Source organism: Phodopus roborovskii, unplaced genomic scaffold (assembly GCF_943737965.1).
Source record: "Phodopus roborovskii unplaced genomic scaffold, PHOROB, whole genome shotgun sequence".
Taxonomy (NCBI): Eukaryota; Metazoa; Chordata; class Mammalia; order Rodentia; family Cricetidae; genus Phodopus; species Phodopus roborovskii.
In genome coordinates this window covers 45,538,880-45,559,923 of record NW_026126433.1, presented here as the reverse complement: position 1 = coordinate 45,559,923, position 21,044 = coordinate 45,538,880, and the positions used below count along the sequence as shown (strand labels likewise).

Here is a 21,044-nt window from a genome sequence, read left to right as displayed (position 1 = left end):
CCATTCCTAGTTTGCTAATGCTATGAATACTGTTGGCTCACTGGATTTGGCCCTTGGGCTCTTAGTTTCTGAGTCATGCTTGAGATATGGAGCCCAAAGCAGTGCAGGGCTATGATAACATTCAATTTTGTCTTTTTAGAACTTTAGTTCTTAAGTTAAAAAGGAATAGAAGTTTATGGAGCACTCAGAGTTCCAGGCATCAAACCAGGCACTTCAGAAGAGTTAATTTAAATGATTTTATGCCTGTAAATATCCTCATTCCCAAGCAAGGATGGAAAAACTAAGGCTAAATTGTACCAATAGCCATAGAATAAGTGCTAGAGTAGAAATTGGTATTGTCCCATTCCATAGAAAATTTATGGAATGCCACTCTCATCTTTCCTCTGTAATAAACATTCTGCCACTTAGATGAGCAACTAAGAAAAAGTAGGGTTAAGCAGTTGCTTGCTCACCTGTAGGAAACTACTGGCAAGCTGTGACCAAGTTAGAGAGGCTCAGCTATATGCACCAGCAGGACAGCATGCTATGTGGCAATTAATTGCAGACATTCATTGGCTTCCTGGTATATAGCTCTAATTCTGAAAATCCTGCACAAAATTTTAACCAGTGTGCTAATCATTTCTGAAATGAAAATTCCTTGAGAGTTTCCTTTCCTGCCTTTTTGGGGAGATTTGATGATTCCCATTTTAACAACTGACCAATTATGTATTTGTATAAATACAGTTTCATTTAAAGCCTAGTAATAGGAAATTGCAGAAATAGGAACATGTTGCATTCAGAATGGAGGAACCCAACTGTGCTCTTGTGATGCTCTCCGGTGGCCATGGCAGTCCACGAAAACATGCTTACAAGTACCACTTGAGAAGTCTCTTTAGTGTCTAGATTTAGAAAGAATGACCCGAGAGAAAGAGAAGGGCAAGCAGCTGAGAGGTTCCTGGAGCACCTGATGGATCAAGGAGCCCTGTTTGCTGAGGTTGTCTGAGTATTTTTATCTGCCTGCTTCCTGACTCCAGCTGTAATCAGCAGAGATGCAATTGCCACCTACCAAATTCCAAAAGAGATGGGAAATATCAGGAAGTCCAGGATCCATCTGGAAGACAGACTCCTGACTAGTGTGAAAGAGATGCCCTTTGCAGCAAACACCACATTGCACCAGTTGGTTGGAGGGTTAAACCTTCAAGGTAATCTATTCATGACTTTTAAGGACCAGGTCTGTAGGATATAATGCAGCATACGGATTTAAGTTTCCTACAACAGAATATTTGTGTTTGTGTGCATGTGTGTAAAAGAAATGGAAAATAAGGGTGATTAAAAAAAATAAGAATGTGAAGATACTACTAAATCAACTCTTACAGTTACCACATATTTCTGTGCCACACACAAGACTCACTATTAATTTTGCCTAGAATTCTGCTAGCTATATGGTAATATTTTCTCTGACATAACATCAACATCTGATCTGAGATTTAAAAAAAACAAAAAACAAACAAATAACAACAAAACAAAACTCTATCTTTGCAAAAGTGAGTCTTCCATTCCTGAAGATCTCTGCTTAAGCAATGATTTCCTAGAACAGCCTCTCCTGATCATTCTATCACAACACTACCTCCTACTGCCCTCCACCCTAATGCTACTTCATCTCCATCACTTAATTCATATTATGTGTTTATTGTTTGCCTTTCCCACACGAGCATGAACTCCATGACAACAGAATTAGTCTTTTAAAAAAAGCATTTCCTTTATTTTTGAGATGGTAATATAATTTTATCATTTCTCCTTATCCTTTCCTTCCTACAAACCTTCCACATATAGCCCTCCTTGCTCTCCTTCAAATTCATGGCCCCTTTTTACATTAATTGTCATTACATACATTTATGTATATACACAAATATTTCTAAATACATCCTGTTATGGTCTATATAATATTATTTGTCTGTATGTTTTGGGGGCAGACCATTTGGTATTGGATAGCCAATTGGTGTGCTTGTTCCCAGGGAATACTATTTTGCCTACTCTTAGCATCCCTTAGCTGCCTCTAGTTCTTTGTGTAGGGTTGAGGCCTCATGGGCTTTCTTCCATCAACTTTGACAAGTCTATGGGTATCGTTCTTGTTTGGCTCATGTTTAGGCAGTCATGCTGGTGAGATTTCATGGGTCCTGACATTCCTAGGATATATGATCTCATAGCAAAATTTCTGATCCTCTGTCTCTTAATCATTCTGCTTCCTAATCTGGAATGTTCCCTTAGCCTTAGATGTGGGAGTTGCTTTATAGATGTATCCATTGGGACTAAGCCCCACAACTCTGCATTTTTAGTGGTTATGGCTTTTCTGTAATGATTTTTGTTTGTCCCAAAAGGATGTGAGGACTACACTTATCTGTGGGTATAAGGACAGATATTTACAAGGTAGGGATTTTGCTGGTTTAGTAAAGTGGTGGTTGTAGGTTCTTCTCCAAGATCCATAACTTTACTAGCCCTGCATATCTGGTTAGGTTTTCAGTACTGGGTGTTGTTTCATTCTTGGTGAGTGACTTTTAAGTTAAATTAAAGAGTTGTCGGTTACTGTCATGGTATGTGAGCTACTCATCACACTCTTAGAGTTATAGTACCATGCTGCTCATTGCTGTGGTTCATAGGTAGTATAACTGGGTAAGAATGTTAATTGTACTTCTTTGGTAGTTAGCACAGCACCTTCTGCTACTGATGTCACCAAGCAAAAGGTAATATGCTACAGTAGGTATATTTTGAAGGGTGGTTCCTATATATCCATTTAAATTCTAGAGGGTATGAAGTATCTCTGTTAAGCTAATATGTACAGAAGTCTAAGAATCAGGCATAGCCTGTCATAGCCTGTCAAGGATTCTAAGACCAGTTGACCCATGGGAAATGGGCAAAGCCATTATCCTTATGTTCCAGAATAAAAAGAAATTGCAAGGCTTTTCTTGGTAGTTCATGTATGAGTGTTTATGAATGACAGATCAGTGTGTGCAAAGACTAGCAAAAGCATTGTCGTCCTCCTGGATGTTTACAGCCTAAGAGTGCTCTTCTACAGGGTCCCCTACAAAGAGTATCTAACCCCTCTTCATGTGCTATAAACTAATAAACTAAAGTTCCAGTTTGTGGTGGTGGTATTAGAGAACCCTACCTGATTCCAGCTTTATTATGCATGTACCTCTATCTTGTCTTCATTCCCTCACCATCCCTAGCCAAATTCCAGGATCCAAGTCATGTGAGTCAAGGCACATATGCTTCACAATGTACAACCAGAGTTGTTCTCCATGGCTATGGCGATGTTCTGAATTGCCAGCACAGGATAAAATCAAATTCGATATACAGTTGTACCTATTTCTTAATTAGTTTGTGTTTCAGAAATGTACTTCTGTAAAACACCAGCATGAACTCATTAGCAATTAATTATGTACAGAAACTAAATAAAACTCTATAATTAACTGCATCATATAAATGACATTTGTGGAATTCGGTCCAATGTCAGGGAATGAAATTACTTTTAATATGACATGAAGCTTTTAAATTCTTCTTTCCATGTCATAATATTATAGACCAAAATGAACATTTCAGCTTCTAATGAATACAAAATGTGGATCTTTCATGAAGTCCACAGTTATTATTTTTTTAAAGAACGTATAAGGTCATCAGTCATCAGAGAGATATGATAGTCTACTCCATTAAATTTTCAATTTTTATTCCTTTACTTTAGCTTAGAGGTTGTTTTTGTTTGTATTTTATTTTTTGACTTGCCTTTCCCATGTATTATGTGTATGTTAATTTTATTTATTAATATATGTACATATATTAAGAATGTGTTTCTTGTAAGCAATATATATTTGGTTCTTGCTTTTTAAAATTATCAGATAATCTCCACCTCTTAAATGTGACATTTACTATTGACATTTAAAGTGATTGTTGATATTAGTTTTGTATCTACTATGTTAATTATTATATTCTATTCATTGCCCTTGTGGGTTTGTTCCTATTTTTCTTTCTGTTTGTTTATTTTCACTGAACATCTCATGAATTTTCACTTTTTATACTTTTGATCTTCATTTAGCTTAATTTCTGTGTTTATGGATGTTTGCACTTCTGTGCCTGGCTCATTTCTCATCATTAAGGTTCACAATTGTTGTTTTGCTTCTTTAAGTATCAACTATTTTCTTTTAGTCCCATCCTTCCTCTTCTTCCTAAAGTTGCACTGGAGTTTATGACATACACAGTACACAAATTCACAGTAGCATAAGTAATTCATAATGAAAAAACAATACTAATTTTCTCTCTAATCCCTTGCTTATTGCTGTCATTGTTATTTAACTTATATACAAGCACATATATGTGAACACATGCTCAGAGATGTTGACATTGTAACAGATGCTAATTGATCAGATCGATTTAAATTAAGAAAATCAAATCTTTTAAAACCTGTATTTATTTCTTCCTTTCATGCTTTTCCCTCTTATGTATTCACAAATCTCTCACCCAAGTCATTTCCTTGCATTGAAGAACTTCTCATAGTATTCCTGACAAGCAGGCCTACTCACAACAAATTCCTTTGACTTTTGTTTGTCTGAGAAAGTTTTAATTCTTTATTCTTATTCTTTTTTTTTAAAGATAAGATCTCATATATACCAGATTGACCTGAAACTGGCTGGTAGCCAAGCATCACTCTGAACTCCTGGTCCTAATGCCAAAAATTCTGGGATTACAGGGATGTCCTACTACCCTTGGTGTTCTTGATATCTGAAGAGTAATTTTAAAAGTAAAGTGCACAGAATTCTAGGCTGGTTCTTTTTGTTTGGATGACTTTGCTTTTTTCTAGTCAGCACTAAATATTTCATGCTACTCTCTTGCTTGCATGATTTCTGAGAAATTGTGTGTGTGTGTGTGTGTGTGTGTGTGTGTGTGTGTGTGTGTGTGTGTGCAGGGATGCACACACTGTTCTTTCTTGCTTAATAAGTTATAAGTTATTATGAAATATTCAACCAGATTGAATATAAGGCAGATAATACTCAAACTCATAATTAGGGGTGTTTTTCACTCATAATAACAACCTTTCTCCAGGAAGGAAAAAGGAAGGAAGATAGTAAGGAAGGAAAAGAAAGTAACAAAATGTCCCACAGACTTAACCACAGGTCCATCTGATGAGAAACTTTTCTCAACTGAGGTTTTCTCTTCCCAAATGATTCTTACTTGTGTCAAGTCTATATGAAACTAAGCAGCATAAAACTTATTTAAAACTTACTAAACAATGTACTGTTACACAGGTCTATTATAATGTATATACCTGTGAAAGTTATATGATATATTCACCTAGTAACACTCCTTCTCTCTAACTGGCTGTCACCTAACTCCCAGTTGGTGGAACATTTTTTAAAAATCTTAATTATTTATGTGGTCAGTGGTCCTGTGGGTGTATAAGAAAGCAGGCTGAGCCAGCTATGTGGGACAAACCAGTAACAGCATCCTCCATGGCCTTTGCCTCAGTTTGTGCCTCCAGGTTCCTATCATGACTTTCCTGGATGATGGATTGCAAACTGTAGGATGCAATAAACTCTCCCCACTGCAACTTGTTTTTGGTCATAATGTTTTATCGTAGCAATAGGAACCCTGACTAAGACGAGTTCCTCCATGTTAGAAATTTCCCAATTGCCCGTTTGAGATTCCCGCTCCTGTCATCAGCCCTAGGCAAGCAATGATCTACAGTTTGCCTCTATAAATCTGTACCTTGAGACATATCAAATAAATGGAATTACACAATATACAGAATTTTAACCCAGCTTCTGCTCCTTAGAATGATTCTGAAGTTTATCTGTTATAGCAAATATCAAAAAGACTATAAAAATTCAAATGCGCAGGTGGGAGGTGGGGAGGGGGAGAAGCGGGAGGAGTGGAAGGAGGGGAGGGAGGGGCAACTGGGGTTGGAACATAAAAAATAAATTAAAAACTGCAGAAAAATTGAAATGGTATTACTAGTTTTTAGAAAATATTTAACCAGATTGAAAATGACTCAGATATTACTCAGACTTATAATACTATAAGAACACCAGCTGGCGAGTTTATGATAGATAAAATATGATTGGCTACATACAGATCATAAACAGTTTGCTGGCAACCAAAATGATTCTGAAATATAAACTTTCATATATATATATATATATATATATATATATATATATATATATCTTATTATAATTCATCAGACCTATAAGCAATTCTTTGTAGTTCTGGGAACAGAAGCCAGAGTCTCACAAATGCTAAGCATGTGCTCCAGCTCTGACCTACATTCCCAGTCCCCACTAAACAACAATTGGGTACAAGTGCTGTAAAAATGCTTCGAGTCCCTGAATGCTCATGTAGATATGCTGTTATACTTACAAATTGTCCTCAAGTCTCTTCAAGGATTCCAAAACCAATGAATGGACACTATCTAAGGAGCAGGATCCAAAGCAATTGAGAGCTGGAATGTATCTGATTTTCATAACCCAATCATTATGCAGCTTTCTTTTAACACTGGGGATGAGAAGGGGTGGGAATTGTTATGTTAGATACACTAATGATTTTTTTTTCTACTTAGTATTTCATTTGGTTTGAATCAAATTGTAACTGAACTCTGCTAATTGTGCAGGCACACTATAGCCCTATGCATCACACTATTTTCAGCTGTTTAACTGGTCTTAATCTAACAAGTTTACAATTAAAAATAACTTTACAACGCTTTTGTTAAATCTTGCGGTATGACTTCAGCAGTAAAGGTGTGACTCAATTTGATTAGATTTTGAGTCACTTAGGAAATAAAACTCTAGACATGACATGAAAGGGGTTTAGCTGAGGAAGGAGGAGCCACCAACCATGTGGGTGTCACCATTCCATGGACTGGAATCCAAGAATAAAAGCATGGATGTCAGCATTCATTGCGTCCTCTGTTTTCCTGACAGCAGATTGTGACAAGTCCATGGTCCTGGCAACACAAATGCCTTGTCTTGTTGGACTGTATCCCTTATAAACCCAGAGGTAGAATAAACCTTCCTTCCCTATGCTAATTTATCAGATATTTTCTCACAATGCCAAAACAGAAAGGAAATAAGGAAGGGAGGGAGGAAGGGAGGGAGGGAGGAAGGGAGGAAGGGTGAAAGAAAGTAAGTGATGAGAAAAGAGCAATCTAGAAGGATCTCAGTGTATTGGCCATCTTTAATGAAAAAACTCTGAGTATCCACATGTGATTAGTATCAGATTCTGGGTATCATGTGGCTTCTAGTAGAAGAACAAATGCATTTGTGACTCCAGGTATCATCGCTGTGCAGCAGGGAAGGGAGCACAGTAGAGGAGAGGAGTTTGTATGTTCTCCATCCTAGACTCTGTTTAATTTTGAACTTTCATTATTGGCTAATTCTCTAATCTGTACAATGTTCTGTATATCCGTGTTTCCTGCCCATATCAAAAATGAACAAATTCTGAGAATTGTCAATTTCAGTAAAACTTTTATGATGCATACAAATTTAACTGTCCTCCTCATTTTATTGTTTTTCCTTCTATCAGGTTTTAGGATCTCTTGGTGGAAGAAATTCCTCAACACTCATCCTGTATCTATACTTAAAAGATTTAAGTAGATGGCATGGTGACTGTCTGAGTATAAATTATTCTCCTCAGGAAGCAGTAGGATCATATCTATTAAACCATAGCTAGAGTCCTCAAATTCCTCCCACCCCACCCCATTCTCACTTCTGACATATCTATCTAATGGGAGAAGAGTTGACAATAGATCATGGACCTTTTTGGCAAGTGGCCCACCTCTTAGTGGACCTATCAGGACTGAAATAAGGGGCCTATGGTATATAGGGCAGTAACACTTTAGGGACTACCTAACACAGCCCAGATGGAAAGGGTAGGAAATGGAGCTGTCTTCTTGACTGTGTTATTCTTAGAGGTACAGCAACAGGGCTAACCTTAATTCAATGCAGCAACAACTGCACCAAGGAAAGGTCATGACCAGATGATTCATGTGTGTACACAGTACAAGTAAATAAGTACTATAATAATAATAAACTTGTATGTCTATGTGTGGGCATATGTGAGTGCAATGGTCAACTGAAGGCAGAAGAGGGTGTCAGGACCTGAAATTACAGGCATTTGTGAACTTCCCAATGGGGGTACTGGCAAATTGGTCAGGGCCCTCTGCAAGAACAGTGCATGCTCCTAACTACTGAGCCATCAATTCAGCCCAGGAGAAATTTTTAATTGAACTCTAACATCTATTAAGGAGTATCAACTTGTCTCTCATATTTGTGACAAATATTTATTGCAGGCTATTTTACTTTTTAAATTTATTCTTTTGAAGTCTAAGAAACTTAGTTTGACAGATAGTCAAATCTATCAAATTATTTTATTTAAAATCTGTATCTAGCCGCAAGATCCTTGACCCCCAAATCCGGGCCTCTGCTAAAGAAAGAAGCCTCAGCTGGAGAGTTCCAGTTTCCAGTGAGATCCCACTATCCTGCAAAACCTTCCCAAGTTTCAGCTCAACCTTTGTCCTCTTATGCCAGCTATTGGCCAGAGGTGAGTCTGGGCCCAATCTGGGCTGCCTCTCCCCTACAACATCTCATCTCCCCACCCCCGAACTCCCTGGGTTGGCCCCTGATCCTGCTGCTCCTGTCTCCTGTCCCCATCGAGAGCACCCTTGGAGCTCTGATACACCCCTACCCATCTCCACCTTGAGCCTGCCCCCCCTACCCTGTGCCCTACCCTACCCACGGTCCTGCCACTCTGGTTGAGCACTGGGACAGAGGGTGGAGCCAACAGTCCACCCTACTTCGGAGACTTCTCCGAGCAACTCTGAAAAAAGGAGACCTGCCTACCTACCTGGGACCACCCTTAATTTCCACCTGCTTGGTCTCTGACCCCCACCTCCAATCCTCTGCTGGAGTCCCGGGCCCCTCCCAGAGATCCGCCTATCTCTGCGGGACCACTGTGAGTTCCTGCTGGCATCTTCTACTGGATCTTCATCCTTGGCCCCATCCCTGGGCCCCTGTCTGCGGAGGGACCTCCTAGAGAGCTTGGACCACACAGAGCTACAGATATTGAATCTCTGACCCACATAAACCCACCGGGGAAGTACCATAGAGAGAAGGAGAGACCCCCACCAACACCTACTGGAAAAAGCTATGGGAAGAAAGCAATACAAGAAAACACTTAACAACAGAAAGATAAGCATGACACCACCAGAATCTAGGGAATCTACGCCAACTAGAATAGAACACAACAACAAAGCAGAGGAAGCAGAAGGGAACGACTTAAAAATTACCATCATAAAAATGATAGAGGCCCTCAAAGAAGATGTGAGAAAATCCCTTAAAGAAATGGAGGAAAAAACAAACAAAAAAAGTGGAAGAAATAAACAAATTCCTTAAGGAAAGTACAGAAAGCCAACAAAAAACAATTAAGCAGGTGAAGGAAACGGTTCAAGACTTGAAAACTGAAATAGAGAAAATAAAGGTAACACAAACCGAAGGAATGCTGGAAATAGAAAAACTGGGCAAAGACACAAGCATAACCAACAGAATTCAAGAGATGGAAGAGAGAATCTCAGGCGCAGAAGATAAACTAGAAGAAATAGATTCATCGACCAAAGAAAATCATAAATCCAACATATCCTTAACACAAAACATCCAAGAAATGTGGGACACCATGAAAAGGCCAAACCTAAGAATAATAGGCATAGAGGAAGGTGAGGAAGCCCAGCTCAAAGGTGCCAAAAACATATTCAACAAAATCATCGAGGAAAACTTTCCAAATCTGAAGAAGGACATGCCCATGAAAGTACAAGAAGCATACCGAACCCCAAATAGGCTGGACCAAAGAAAAAAGACCGCTCGACATATAATAATCAAAACAGCATACAGAATAAAGAATATTAAGAGTAGCGAAGGAAAAAGGACAGGTAACATATAAAGGCAGACCTATCAAAATTACACCTGACTTCTCCATGGAAACCCTCAAGGCCAGAAGATCCTGGGTAGATGTTCTAAAAGTATTAAGAGAATACGGATGCCAACCTAGGCTACTATATCCAGCAAAATTCTCAATCACTATAGATGGAGAGAACAAGATATTTAATGACAAAACCAGATTTTCCCAATACATATCTACAAATCCAGCCCTACAGAAATTATTGGAAGGAAAACTCCAACCCAAGGAAGGTAACTACGCCCACAAAAATGTAAGCAACAGATAATTCAACTACACCAGAAACCAAGGGTAAAGCAGAACTAATATATTCACAATACCACTGCCAACAACAGACCTAAATCAAACAAGCATCAACAATCAATGGTCCTTACTCACCCTCAACATTAATGGTCTTAACTCACCTATAAAAAGACACAGACTAACAGAATGGATACAAAGACAGAATCCATCCTTTTGCTGCAAACAAGAAACACATCTAAGCTTCAAAGATAGACATTACCTCAGGGTAAAGGGTTGGGAAAAGATTTTCCAATCAAATGGAAATTAGCAAGCAGGCATAGCTATCCTAATATCTAACAAGTTAGACTTCAAACCAAAATTAATCAAAAGAGATGAAGACGGTCATTTCATATTCATCGCAGGAGAAATCCATCAACATAAAGTCTCAGTTCTGAACATCTATGCCCCCAATACAAAGTCACCCACATTCGTAAAAGAAACACTACTAAAACTCAAAGCTCATATAAAACCTCACACACTTATAGTGGGAGACTTCAATACACCACTCTCAACACTAGACAGGACCACAAATCAGAAATTCAACAAAGAAGCAAAAGAACTAACAGAAGTTATATCTCAACTGGGGTTAACAGACATCTATAGAACATTCCATCCAAAGACAAAAGAATATACCTTCTTCTCTGCTCCACATGGAACCTTCTCTAAAATCGACCACATACTACGTGGCATAACAAACCTCAACAGATACAAGAGAATATGAATAGTCCCCTGTATCTTATCGGACCACCATGCTTTAAAATTGGAATTCAACAGCAACACAAATAGCAGAAAACCTGCAAACTCATGGAAACTGAACAATGTGCAATTGTACCACTCCTGGGTCAGAGAAGAAATAAAGAAAGAAATTAAGGACTTTCTAATATTCAACGAGAATGAGGACACAACATACCCGAACTTATGGGACACCTTGAAATCAGTGCTATGAGGGAAGTTCATTGCACTAAGTGTCCATATGAAGAAAACAGAGGATAGTCACATAAGAGAATTAACAGCACACCTTAAAGCCTTAGAACAGAGAGAAGCGAATTCACCCCATAGGAGTAGACGCCAGGAAATAATCAACTTGAGGGCTGAAATCAACAAAATAGAAACCAGGAAAACAATACAAAAAATCAATGCAACAAAGAGTTGGTTTTTTGAGAAAATCAACAAGATAGACAAACCTTTATCCAAATTAATGAAAAAGCAGAGAGAGAACATGCAAATTAACAAAATCAGAAATGAAAAAGGGAACATAACAACAGACAGAGAGGAAATCCAGACAACTTTCAGGTTGTACTTTGAAAACCTGTACTCCATAAAAATTGAAAATTCAAAGGAAATGGACAAATTTCTGGATAACTATCACTTACCAAAATTAAATCAAGAACAGACAAACAACTTAAATAGACCTATAACCTGCAATGAAATAGAAGCAGTCATCTAAAGCCTTCCAACCAAAACAAGTCCAGGGCCAGATGGATTCAATGCAGAATTCTACCAGACATTCAAGGAAGAACTAATACCACTACTCCTCAAAATGTTCAACAAGATAGAAACAGAAGGTTCATTGCCAAACTCTTTTTATGAGGCCACCATAACCTTGTTACCCAAGACTCACAAAGACACAACTAAGAAAGAAAACTACAGACCAATATCACTGATGAACATCAATGCAAAAATACTCAATAAAATACTCGCAAACCGAATTCAAGAATACATCAGAGAAATCATCCACCATGACCAAGTAGGCTTCATACCTGGAATGCAGGGATGATTTAACATATGAAAATCTATCAACGTGATCCACCATATAAACAAACTGAAAAAGAAAAACCATATGATTATCTCCCTAGATGCGGAAAAAGCCTTTGACAAAATTCAACACCCTTTCATGATAAAGGTATTGGAGAGGTCAGGGATAACAGGAACATACCTAAACATAATAAGAGCAATATACAGCAAACCAACTGCCAACATCAAACTGAATGGAGAGAAACTTAAGCCAATTCCTCTAAAATCAGGAACAAGACAAGGCTGTCCTCTCTCTCCATATCTCTTCAATATCGTACTAGAAGTTCTAGCTAATGATATAAGACAACAAAAGGAGATCAAGGTCATCCAAATTTGAAAGGAAGAATTCAAACTGTCTCTTTTTGCAGATGATATGATAGTTTACATAAGCGACCCAATAAACTCTACCAGGGAACTTCTACAGCTGATAAACACCTTCAGCAAACTAGCAGGATACAAGATAAACTCAAAAAAAATCAGGAGCCCTACTTTTTTCAGACGATAAAGAGACAGAGAAAGAAATCAGAGAAACATCACCCTTTACAATAGCCACAAGCAACATAAAGTATCTTGGTGTAACACTTACCAAACAAGTAAAAGACCTATATAATAAGAACTTTGTGACTCTAAAGAAAGAAATTAAAGAAGATACCAGAAAATGGAAAGATCTCCCATGCTCTTGGTTAGGTAGGATTAACATAGTAAAAATGGCAATCTTACCAAAAGCAATCTACAGATTCAATGCAATCCCCATTAAAATCCCACCACAATTCTTCACCAACCTTGAAAGGATAATAATCAACTTTATATGGAAAAACAAAAGACCCAGGATAGCCAAAACAACCCTATACAATAAAAGAACTTCAGGAGGCATCACCATTCTTGACTTTAAGCTCTACTACAGAGCTATAGTTCTGAAAACAACCTGGTATTGGCATAAAAATAGACAGGTAGACCAATGGAGTCGAATTGAAAAACCTGATATTAATCCACACACCTATGAGCACCTGATTTTCGACAAAACAGCTAAAATTATACAATGGGGCAAAGACAGCATCTTCAACAAATGGTGCTGGCACAATTGGATGAGGGTGTGTAGAAGACTGCAGATAGACCCATGTCTGTCGCCATGCACAAAACTCAAGTCCAAATGGATCAAAGACCTCAACATCAATCCAGCCACATTGAACCTCTTAGAAGAGAAAGTAGGAGGTACCCTTGAATAAATTGGTATAGGAGACCACTTCATGAACATAACTCCAGGGGCACAGACACTGAGAGAAACAATTAATAAATGGGACCTCTTCAAACTTAGAAGCTTCTGTAAGGCAAAGGACACAGTGGACAAGACCAAATGGCAGCCCACAGACTGGGAAAAGATTTTCACCAATCCTATATCCGACAAAGGGCTGATCTCCAAAATATACAAAGAACTCAAGAAACTAGTCAACAAAACACCAAATAACCCTATTTAAAAAATGGGTTACAGAACTGAAGAAAGAATTCTCAATAGAGGAAATCAAAAAGGCTGAAAGACACTTAAGAAAATGCTCCACATCTTTAGCTATCAGGGAAATGCAAATTAAAACAACTTTGAGATACCATCTTACTCCTGCCAGAATGGCTAAAATTAGAAACACCAATGATAACTCATGTTGGAGAGGATGTGGAGAAAGGGGAACACTCCTCCACTGCTGGTGGGAGTGCAAACTCATACAGCCATTTTGGAGATCAGTATGGTGGTTCCTCAGAAAAATGGGAATTAGTTTACCACAGGACCCGGCAATCCCCCTCTTAGGCATATACCCAAAGGATTCACATCCATGCAACAAAGACATCTATTCAACTATGTTCATAGCAGCACTATTCGTAATAGCAAGAACCTGGAAGCAACCTAGATGCCCCTCAATTGAAGAATGGTTAATGAAGATGTGTCACATTTACACAATGGAATACTACTCTGCAGAAAAAAATAATGGTATCTTGAAATTCGCAGGCAAGTGGATGGAACTTGAAGAAACCATCTTGAATGAGGTAACCCAGTCACAAAAAGAGGAACACAGTATGTTCTCACTCACATATGGACCTAGATCAAAGGATCACCAGCCTATAATTCACACCACCAGAGGAACTAGGATACAAGGTGTATTCTAAGAGATTCATATAAAGTCCCTCACAGAACTGGTAAGGGACAAGTCCCCTAGAGCTCAGGAGAAGGAGGGGCAGCGAATGGAGAGAGAAGTAGGAGAAAACAAGGGGTAGGAAAGGAAAACATGTGCAACCAGGAAGATTGAGCCTGGTTAGGAATAGAAGACAGGAGAGAGAGAGAGAGAGAGAGAGAGAGAGAGAGAGAGAGAGAGAGAGAGAGAGAGAGAGAGAGAGAGAGAGAGAGAGAGAGAGAGAGAGAGACAGAGAGAGAGAGAGAACATAAAAAGAGTGAGCCAATATTGGTTTGAAGATAAAATTGAACACAAAGAAAGGTCTAGAGAACTACAAGACTGCTGCCAACTAACAATTTGATCTTCCATGGAAAGGCTATCATAAATGCCCTTCCCGGAGAGTGAGATCAACAACTACCTTATCCATGGAGCCCTCAACTAATGCCTGCTGGAAACAGGAGCAAACACCCATACATAAACACTGAGTCGAAGTAGAACTCAGATGCAGATGGAGAGGACAAGACCAGGCTACAGAAACACATAGAGACAGCTTACCTGAACAAGGAGGAGCTAATGGGCCACCAGACTGATAGCTGGGAAGCCAGCATGGGACTGACTCAGGCCCCCCTGAATATGGATCTCAGACAGAAGGACAGTGGAGCCAGGATGTATCCCTGGTGCACAAAAGACTTTGCGAACACATCCCCCATGGAGGGATAATTGCCTTAATCTAGAGACAGGAGAGAAGCCCTAGTTCCTACTTCACATGACCTGTCAGACCTACATGATCCCAACTGGATGGCATTCCCCTACATATGGAATTGGGGTGGGGGGATGGGAGGGGAGGGTGGTTAGAATGCATGTGAGAGGGCAGAGAGGGTTAAAGGAAGGGAAGGAGGGAGGGAGGGATGGATGGAGGGAGGGAGAGGGAACATGTAAAATAATAAATTAAATTAAAAAAAATGCTTTGACTCCAAAATTTAAGTTCAAGGACAAGTTACTGGGGAAAAGGATTTCTATTTCTGTTTCCACAGAAAATGAAAAGCTGTGGATTCCTTCCAGACTAATGTGGTTTGATCAAGCCAGACCACCTGAAACAGAGTACCAGGTGATCCTACATTCAAAACAGCTGGACAAAGCAGCCTTACAGACTACAGCTAGGATTTCTGAATCTTCTTAGAATCCCCCATGACAGCGCCCCTTACCAGCAGGAAGTAGTTTGGAAAGAACGATGCCCAAATTCCCAAATATTGTGTATAAGTGTTTGTTTTCATTTAAATGGACTTGGTTATATAAAATAAATAAAAAAATGTATCTATTCTCTCATGCCCACCTCTCCCCTCCTCTTCTCCCCTTCTCTTCCTCCTGACTCCCTCTCTCCTCCCTCCATGCTCCCAAATTGCTCGGGAGATCTTGTCCCTTTCTCCTTCTCCAGGGGACCATGTATGTCTCTCTTAGACATACTTAGACAACTTTTCTGGGGGTGTGAATTGTAGGATGGTAATCCTTTGCTCTAAAATCCATATATGAGTGGGCATGAAGGAACAGGAAGATTGAGACAGGGAAAGAATAGAGGAGAACAAGAAAAGAGATATCATAATATAGGGAGCCATTATAGATTTAAGGAGAAATCTGACACTAGGGAAATGCCCAGAGATCTACAAGGATTACCCCAACTAACAATCTAAGCAATAGTGGAGAGACTACCTTTAATGCCCTTCCACTATAATGAGATTAACAACTACCTTATATACTGTCCGAACCTTCATCTAGTAGCTAATTGAAGCAGAAGCAGACACCCACAGCTAAACACTAGCTGAACACCTGAATCAGTTATAGAGAAGGAGGAGTGATGAGCAAAGTGGTCAAGACAAGGCTAGAGAAACCCATAGAATCAGCTGACCCGGACAAGAGGGAGCTCATGCATCCCATTCTGACAGCTGGGAAACCAGCATGGGACTGATCCTGACCCCCTGAATGTGGGTATTAGTTAGGAAGACTGGGCAGTCTATGGGGCCACTGGTAGTGGGTCAATATTTATCTCTAGTATATGAATGGACTTTGGGAACCCATCCCACAGAGAGGGACATTCCCTCAGCCTAGACACATCAGGGAGGGCTTAGGCCCTGCCTCAAATGATATGACAGACTTTGAAGATTCCCCATGGAGGGCCTCACCATCCTTGGGGAACAGAAAGGGGATGGGCTAGGGTTTGGTGGGGGTGATAGGGGAGAATGGGAGGTGAGGAAACTGGGATTGACATGTGAAACAACCTTGTTTCAAATTTAAAAAAAGGAAAAAAGTAAAATCTGTATCTATTGATTTTATGTTTAGAAACTTTCTTATTCAATTGTCAGGTATCATAAATACACAAAAGTATAATTTTTGTAGGGGTTTTATTTTTTAATATGATGTCACTTTTTAGTTTAACTCAATCTATCAGATACTTAATAGATTTCAACTGCCAATGACACTTAAATTTCAGATGCTAATTATGCTTTTTTTTATTATCTTAGAAGTTTCTTGTTTTTAAATTTACTGAAACAGCCAGGAGTTGGTGGTTCACACTGTTAGTCCCAGCACTCAGGAGGCAGAGGCAGGTGGATCTCCGTGAGTTTGAGGCCAGCCTTGTCTACAGAGAGAGTTCCAGGACAGGCTCCAAAGCAATACAGAGAAACCCTGTCTCAGAAAACCATTTTTTTAAACTGTAGCAAGATCTTGCTATGTAATGCATGCTAGCCTAGAATTCCATATATAGTACAGACTAGCTTCAAACTTATGATTCCTCTGACTCTGTCCCCCAAGAGACTGGGACTATAGATGTGTTCCTCTAAGCTTAGTTTAGGCATGACATTGCTTCTCAAAAGCACTGTGGGTCTTGCATCTCACTTCACTATATGTGTACAGAACTGACCAATGTCCATAATTATTAGAGACAAGGAGGATTATTCATGTGATGTCCTTACCTTTTAAAGTTCTTGGAGTCTAGGACCTGGGTTTGTAATTTCTTCTTTGTTTTTGCCTGCTTTAATCCAAAGTCATCGCTGTTTACAGTGAACCTGTTCACAAACCCGCCATCATCCCCCAGGAGGATGTCATCTCTGCAGAGCTGGTCAGGGAGGGGCACCACGCACACACACAGCAGGCAGTGGTCCATGGGCTTGATGACAAAATAGTGCTCCTGGAAGCATAGAAATGTTGGGAATTAGGTACACTCTAAGTGATGCACATTGTTGGGGTTTAACTCAGTAGCAAGTAGCAGAGCACCTGCTCAGCATGCATGAGGTGCCAAGTTCCATCCCCAGTATCACACATACACACAAACACACACACACATACACACTCACACACACACATGGGTTAGGGGAAGATAAAGAAAAGCATTTCTTCATTATTAATTTTTTTGTATGCTGTTTCTCATTTTAGATCCAAAAATGACACAGGAACTTGGAAAAGCTATGCAAAAATTAACCAAATACAAGTGAAAGCTGTGAGCCCAGCTCAATGCTTTTGGCTGTTCCTTGAGGGAAGGAAAGCTGCTCTCCCTGGCTGGGTGCGTATGGGATCTTAGGAGCTGTAACTTTAAATGCCTTCTCTTGACTTTGTATGGAAAAACTGAGCCAGCCTCAAACTTGTTATGTATTCTAGACCAATCTTACCCCCTTCCACACACAACCCCTCCCTCACAAGTGCTGGGATCCCAGCTGTGTTGGCACTGTGCCTGGTTTATGGAATCCTGGAGGTTGAACTCAAGAGAGTGTCATCCATGCTAGGCAATGTTCATGAATTTTATATGGAACTATGTACTAAATGGGTTCACTAAGCTAGGCAGTTATTGTTGCTTTCCCAGAGCCCATTGCCCTAAGATAGAAGACAATTAGATGAAAATTTTTGCTATTTGTTCCATTTCCTTAGAATGAATGAGCATTAATATATATTTAGAGGTTCCCTAGGCCAACAGCTAATGTGTAGTGAACAGTAACTAGGTGCCAAACATTATTCCAGGCATGGTTGTACAAGATGACCTTGAACAAGATTTCCACTCTGTGCATGCAGCCCTGCAAGAAGAGAAGACAGAAAGTAAGATGCAGCACCTATCAGACCAGTGCCATGGACCTGTGGGGCCACTTTATGTTCCTTAGGCAGAGGTGGTAGTAGGGTAGGGTGGAGGCGTGACCTTTGATCTGAGACCTAAACTGATGGAAAGATAAAGAGGAAGGAGAGGGGAAGGAGCTCCAGATTAAAAGATTAATGTCAAAAGAGAAGGGAGAGAGGGGAGAAACTAAGGAGATGGTGGTGTCAGATACAAGGGTGTTCAGAGAGGGTGAGAGGGAGGCAGGGAAGGGGAGGGGAGGAGAGAAGGGAAGGAAAGTGAGAAGAGAAAGCAAGGCTCCAGCAGCAGGGAATGAGCTTGAGGAGGACAGGGAAATGGTGGAGGAAGTGAGGAATGTGAGGACAAGCTGCCAAGGCCACCATGATGGTTAGCGGGAACCATAGACAGCTCAGATGGACTTGTGGGTTCTGCCCTGATATGATGTCGTGTGGTTTGTGTCTCCCCAGGTATGGCCAGCCAGCACGTGCAGCAGAAAGGGCAGAAAATGTCTTTCCAAGTTACAGCTGGAAGCCCACAGGGGGCAAAGGTGGCCTTGGTGCCTAGATGTTCCACCTAGGGTACAGGCAGCAAGGAGGGAATCATGCTGACCTAGAGATAAGGAAGAGGCTTCTCCAAGTTAAAAATCAAGTATGCAAACAGGAGAGCCTGAACAGGGAGCACAAAGTCCAGGGCCTGGGGTTTAGTGTTCTGAGACAAGGGTTTCTGAGTCAGCTACAATCCTATGAGACTTTTGCTCTTCCTTGACAACAACTTGAAGATGCTTGGATTTGTAGAAGGATGTGAAAAAGCATATGAGTTGGATGGGGTGGCAGGAGGGTTCCTGGGACCATGAGTCCCAGCGAGGAATACTGTGAGTGGTGTGGGAAGACTGCTGCCCGACTTCAGAAAATAACATAAAACTAAAATCCAATAGCAACAGCAGAAACTAAAAGAATTACCTTTCCCTCTCAAAATTAAAAACAAAATGAAACCCGAATGAAGCACTAAAAGAAAACGGCATTCCCTTTTCATTGGGGAGGGATTAGGTAGTGAGGCTGAACTCCATCTTAAGTAGTTACTTAGTAAGTTCTCTCACATTCCAACAGGTAGTCATTACACAGAGGCTGGGCTCCTCTCCTTACAGTGATTGAACATGCAGTCTCTTTCTTTCTATCGTATCTCTCTGCACATACCTGGGTACTCCCTTGAGCTTTATAATCCCAGACGATAATGGTCCTCTCTGTAGTGGCAACGATTCGCTTTAGCTGGCCCAGGTAATCACAGCCCGTAATCCAGGAGGTATCCTGATAGAAAAGCATAGAGTCAGAGGTTATAGGGCTAAGGCTGATGCTCAAGGGTGGAGCACTAGTCTAGCACGCACCAGGCCCTAGGTTTAATCTCCAGCACTGCAAGACAGAGGGGATTGGAAATCACATTTTTCCTTCTACCTCAGTGTGCTGGACAGCAGGAAGCACTAGAAATCTCAAGTGTCAGGAAAGCCTACAGTGCATCTCCTTGGAGTGGCCTCAGGACAGGAAAAGGGTCCCTTAAACCGGCCTTGTTCTCAGTACCATCATCTGGAGACTGATTCAGCTAGCGTGGGAATTGCTCCTTGAAAGAGCTGGATGAACAACCAGCTTTGGTGTCAGTGAGACTGTTTAGATCTCACCTAGACCTAGAGCACTGATTAAGCAAGTACTCCAGCCCTGCTGCCTGTTAACACTGTCCTCTAGAAAAGCCCTTAGTGATGAGTGACCCATCTGATCATAAGCTGAGGCCCACAATCTTTCTTGGGTCTCAACTCAAGTCTGGATGTTTTTACAGCATCAGCAGAAACAGAGGCCTGGATTGCCTGGGATGTCAGAAATTTATGTGCACATGAATCTTCCATAAAACCACTAGGAATCAAACAAGTTTGTACCATTACAGAAATGCAGGCTGAGAAGCTTAACAACAACTGGGGCTCCTTTACCAGCTGGTGTGTTGTCTCTTGGTAGTTTGGCGAATTCATTGGATACATGAATGCAGGGATAAAACAAAACAAAACAAAAAAACCCTCCAGCATCCACCCCATCTCTCAGAAATCTTCAGATGGAGACGGTTTAGAAAGCAAACCACCGCAGCTTTCCATCTGCTGCAAGATAACTGTAAAGACTAGTGACACACAACAAGAATTACAGAATTGCACTCCAATATTTGTGGCACTTTTCAAGCTGAAAATGCTCTTAAATTATTTCCAAGTTGTTCTCATACCCTGGGGTGTCAATATTTTAAAACAATGTTTAATTAAAACTTATACACTTTTAATTAAAATTCCAAGAAGTAACTAATTTCCCAGAAGTTCTCTGTGGATAACTGAACTCTTAGAAGTAACTCTTGGGTCTTTGATTTTGAGCCTAGTCAATAAATGTGAGATTCACAATCTTGAAATACCATTTTTATGAAGTTTTAGGAACCTTTCTGTAGGGTGTGTGTTTGTGTGTGAGTTCAGTAACCCATGATACATACATGGAAGACAAAGGAAAACCTCAAGTGTTTGTCCTTACCTTTCTTAGAGTCTCCTTTTGTTCGATGCTGAATAGACTAGCTTAGCTGAACTGCAAGCTTCCTGCATTTCTCCTGTTTCCACCTCCCACCTTATCCTCATATGAGCACAGGAGTAACAGACACACACTACAGTGGCCAACTTTACTTGGATCCTGGGGATTCAAACTCAAGTCTTCATGCTTACATAGCAATCACTT

General features: G+C 40.2%; 1 protein-coding gene across 1 annotated transcript in view; it reads right to left on the bottom strand.

Moving 5' to 3' along the window:
• The window catches only part of Wdr64 (WD repeat domain 64), a 95,760-nt gene that overhangs the window by 53,629 nt on the left and 21,087 nt on the right, over positions 1-21,044 (bottom strand). The window contains exons 6-8 of the mRNA XM_051186372.1: positions 19,494-19,604; positions 17,174-17,388; positions 6,388-6,522 (exon numbers count right to left, since the gene is read on the bottom strand). Of these exons, the coding sequence (XP_051042329.1) occupies positions 6,388-6,522; positions 17,174-17,388; positions 19,494-19,604 (461 nt within the window). The remainder of the gene's footprint in view (positions 1-6,387; positions 6,523-17,173; positions 17,389-19,493; positions 19,605-21,044) is intronic.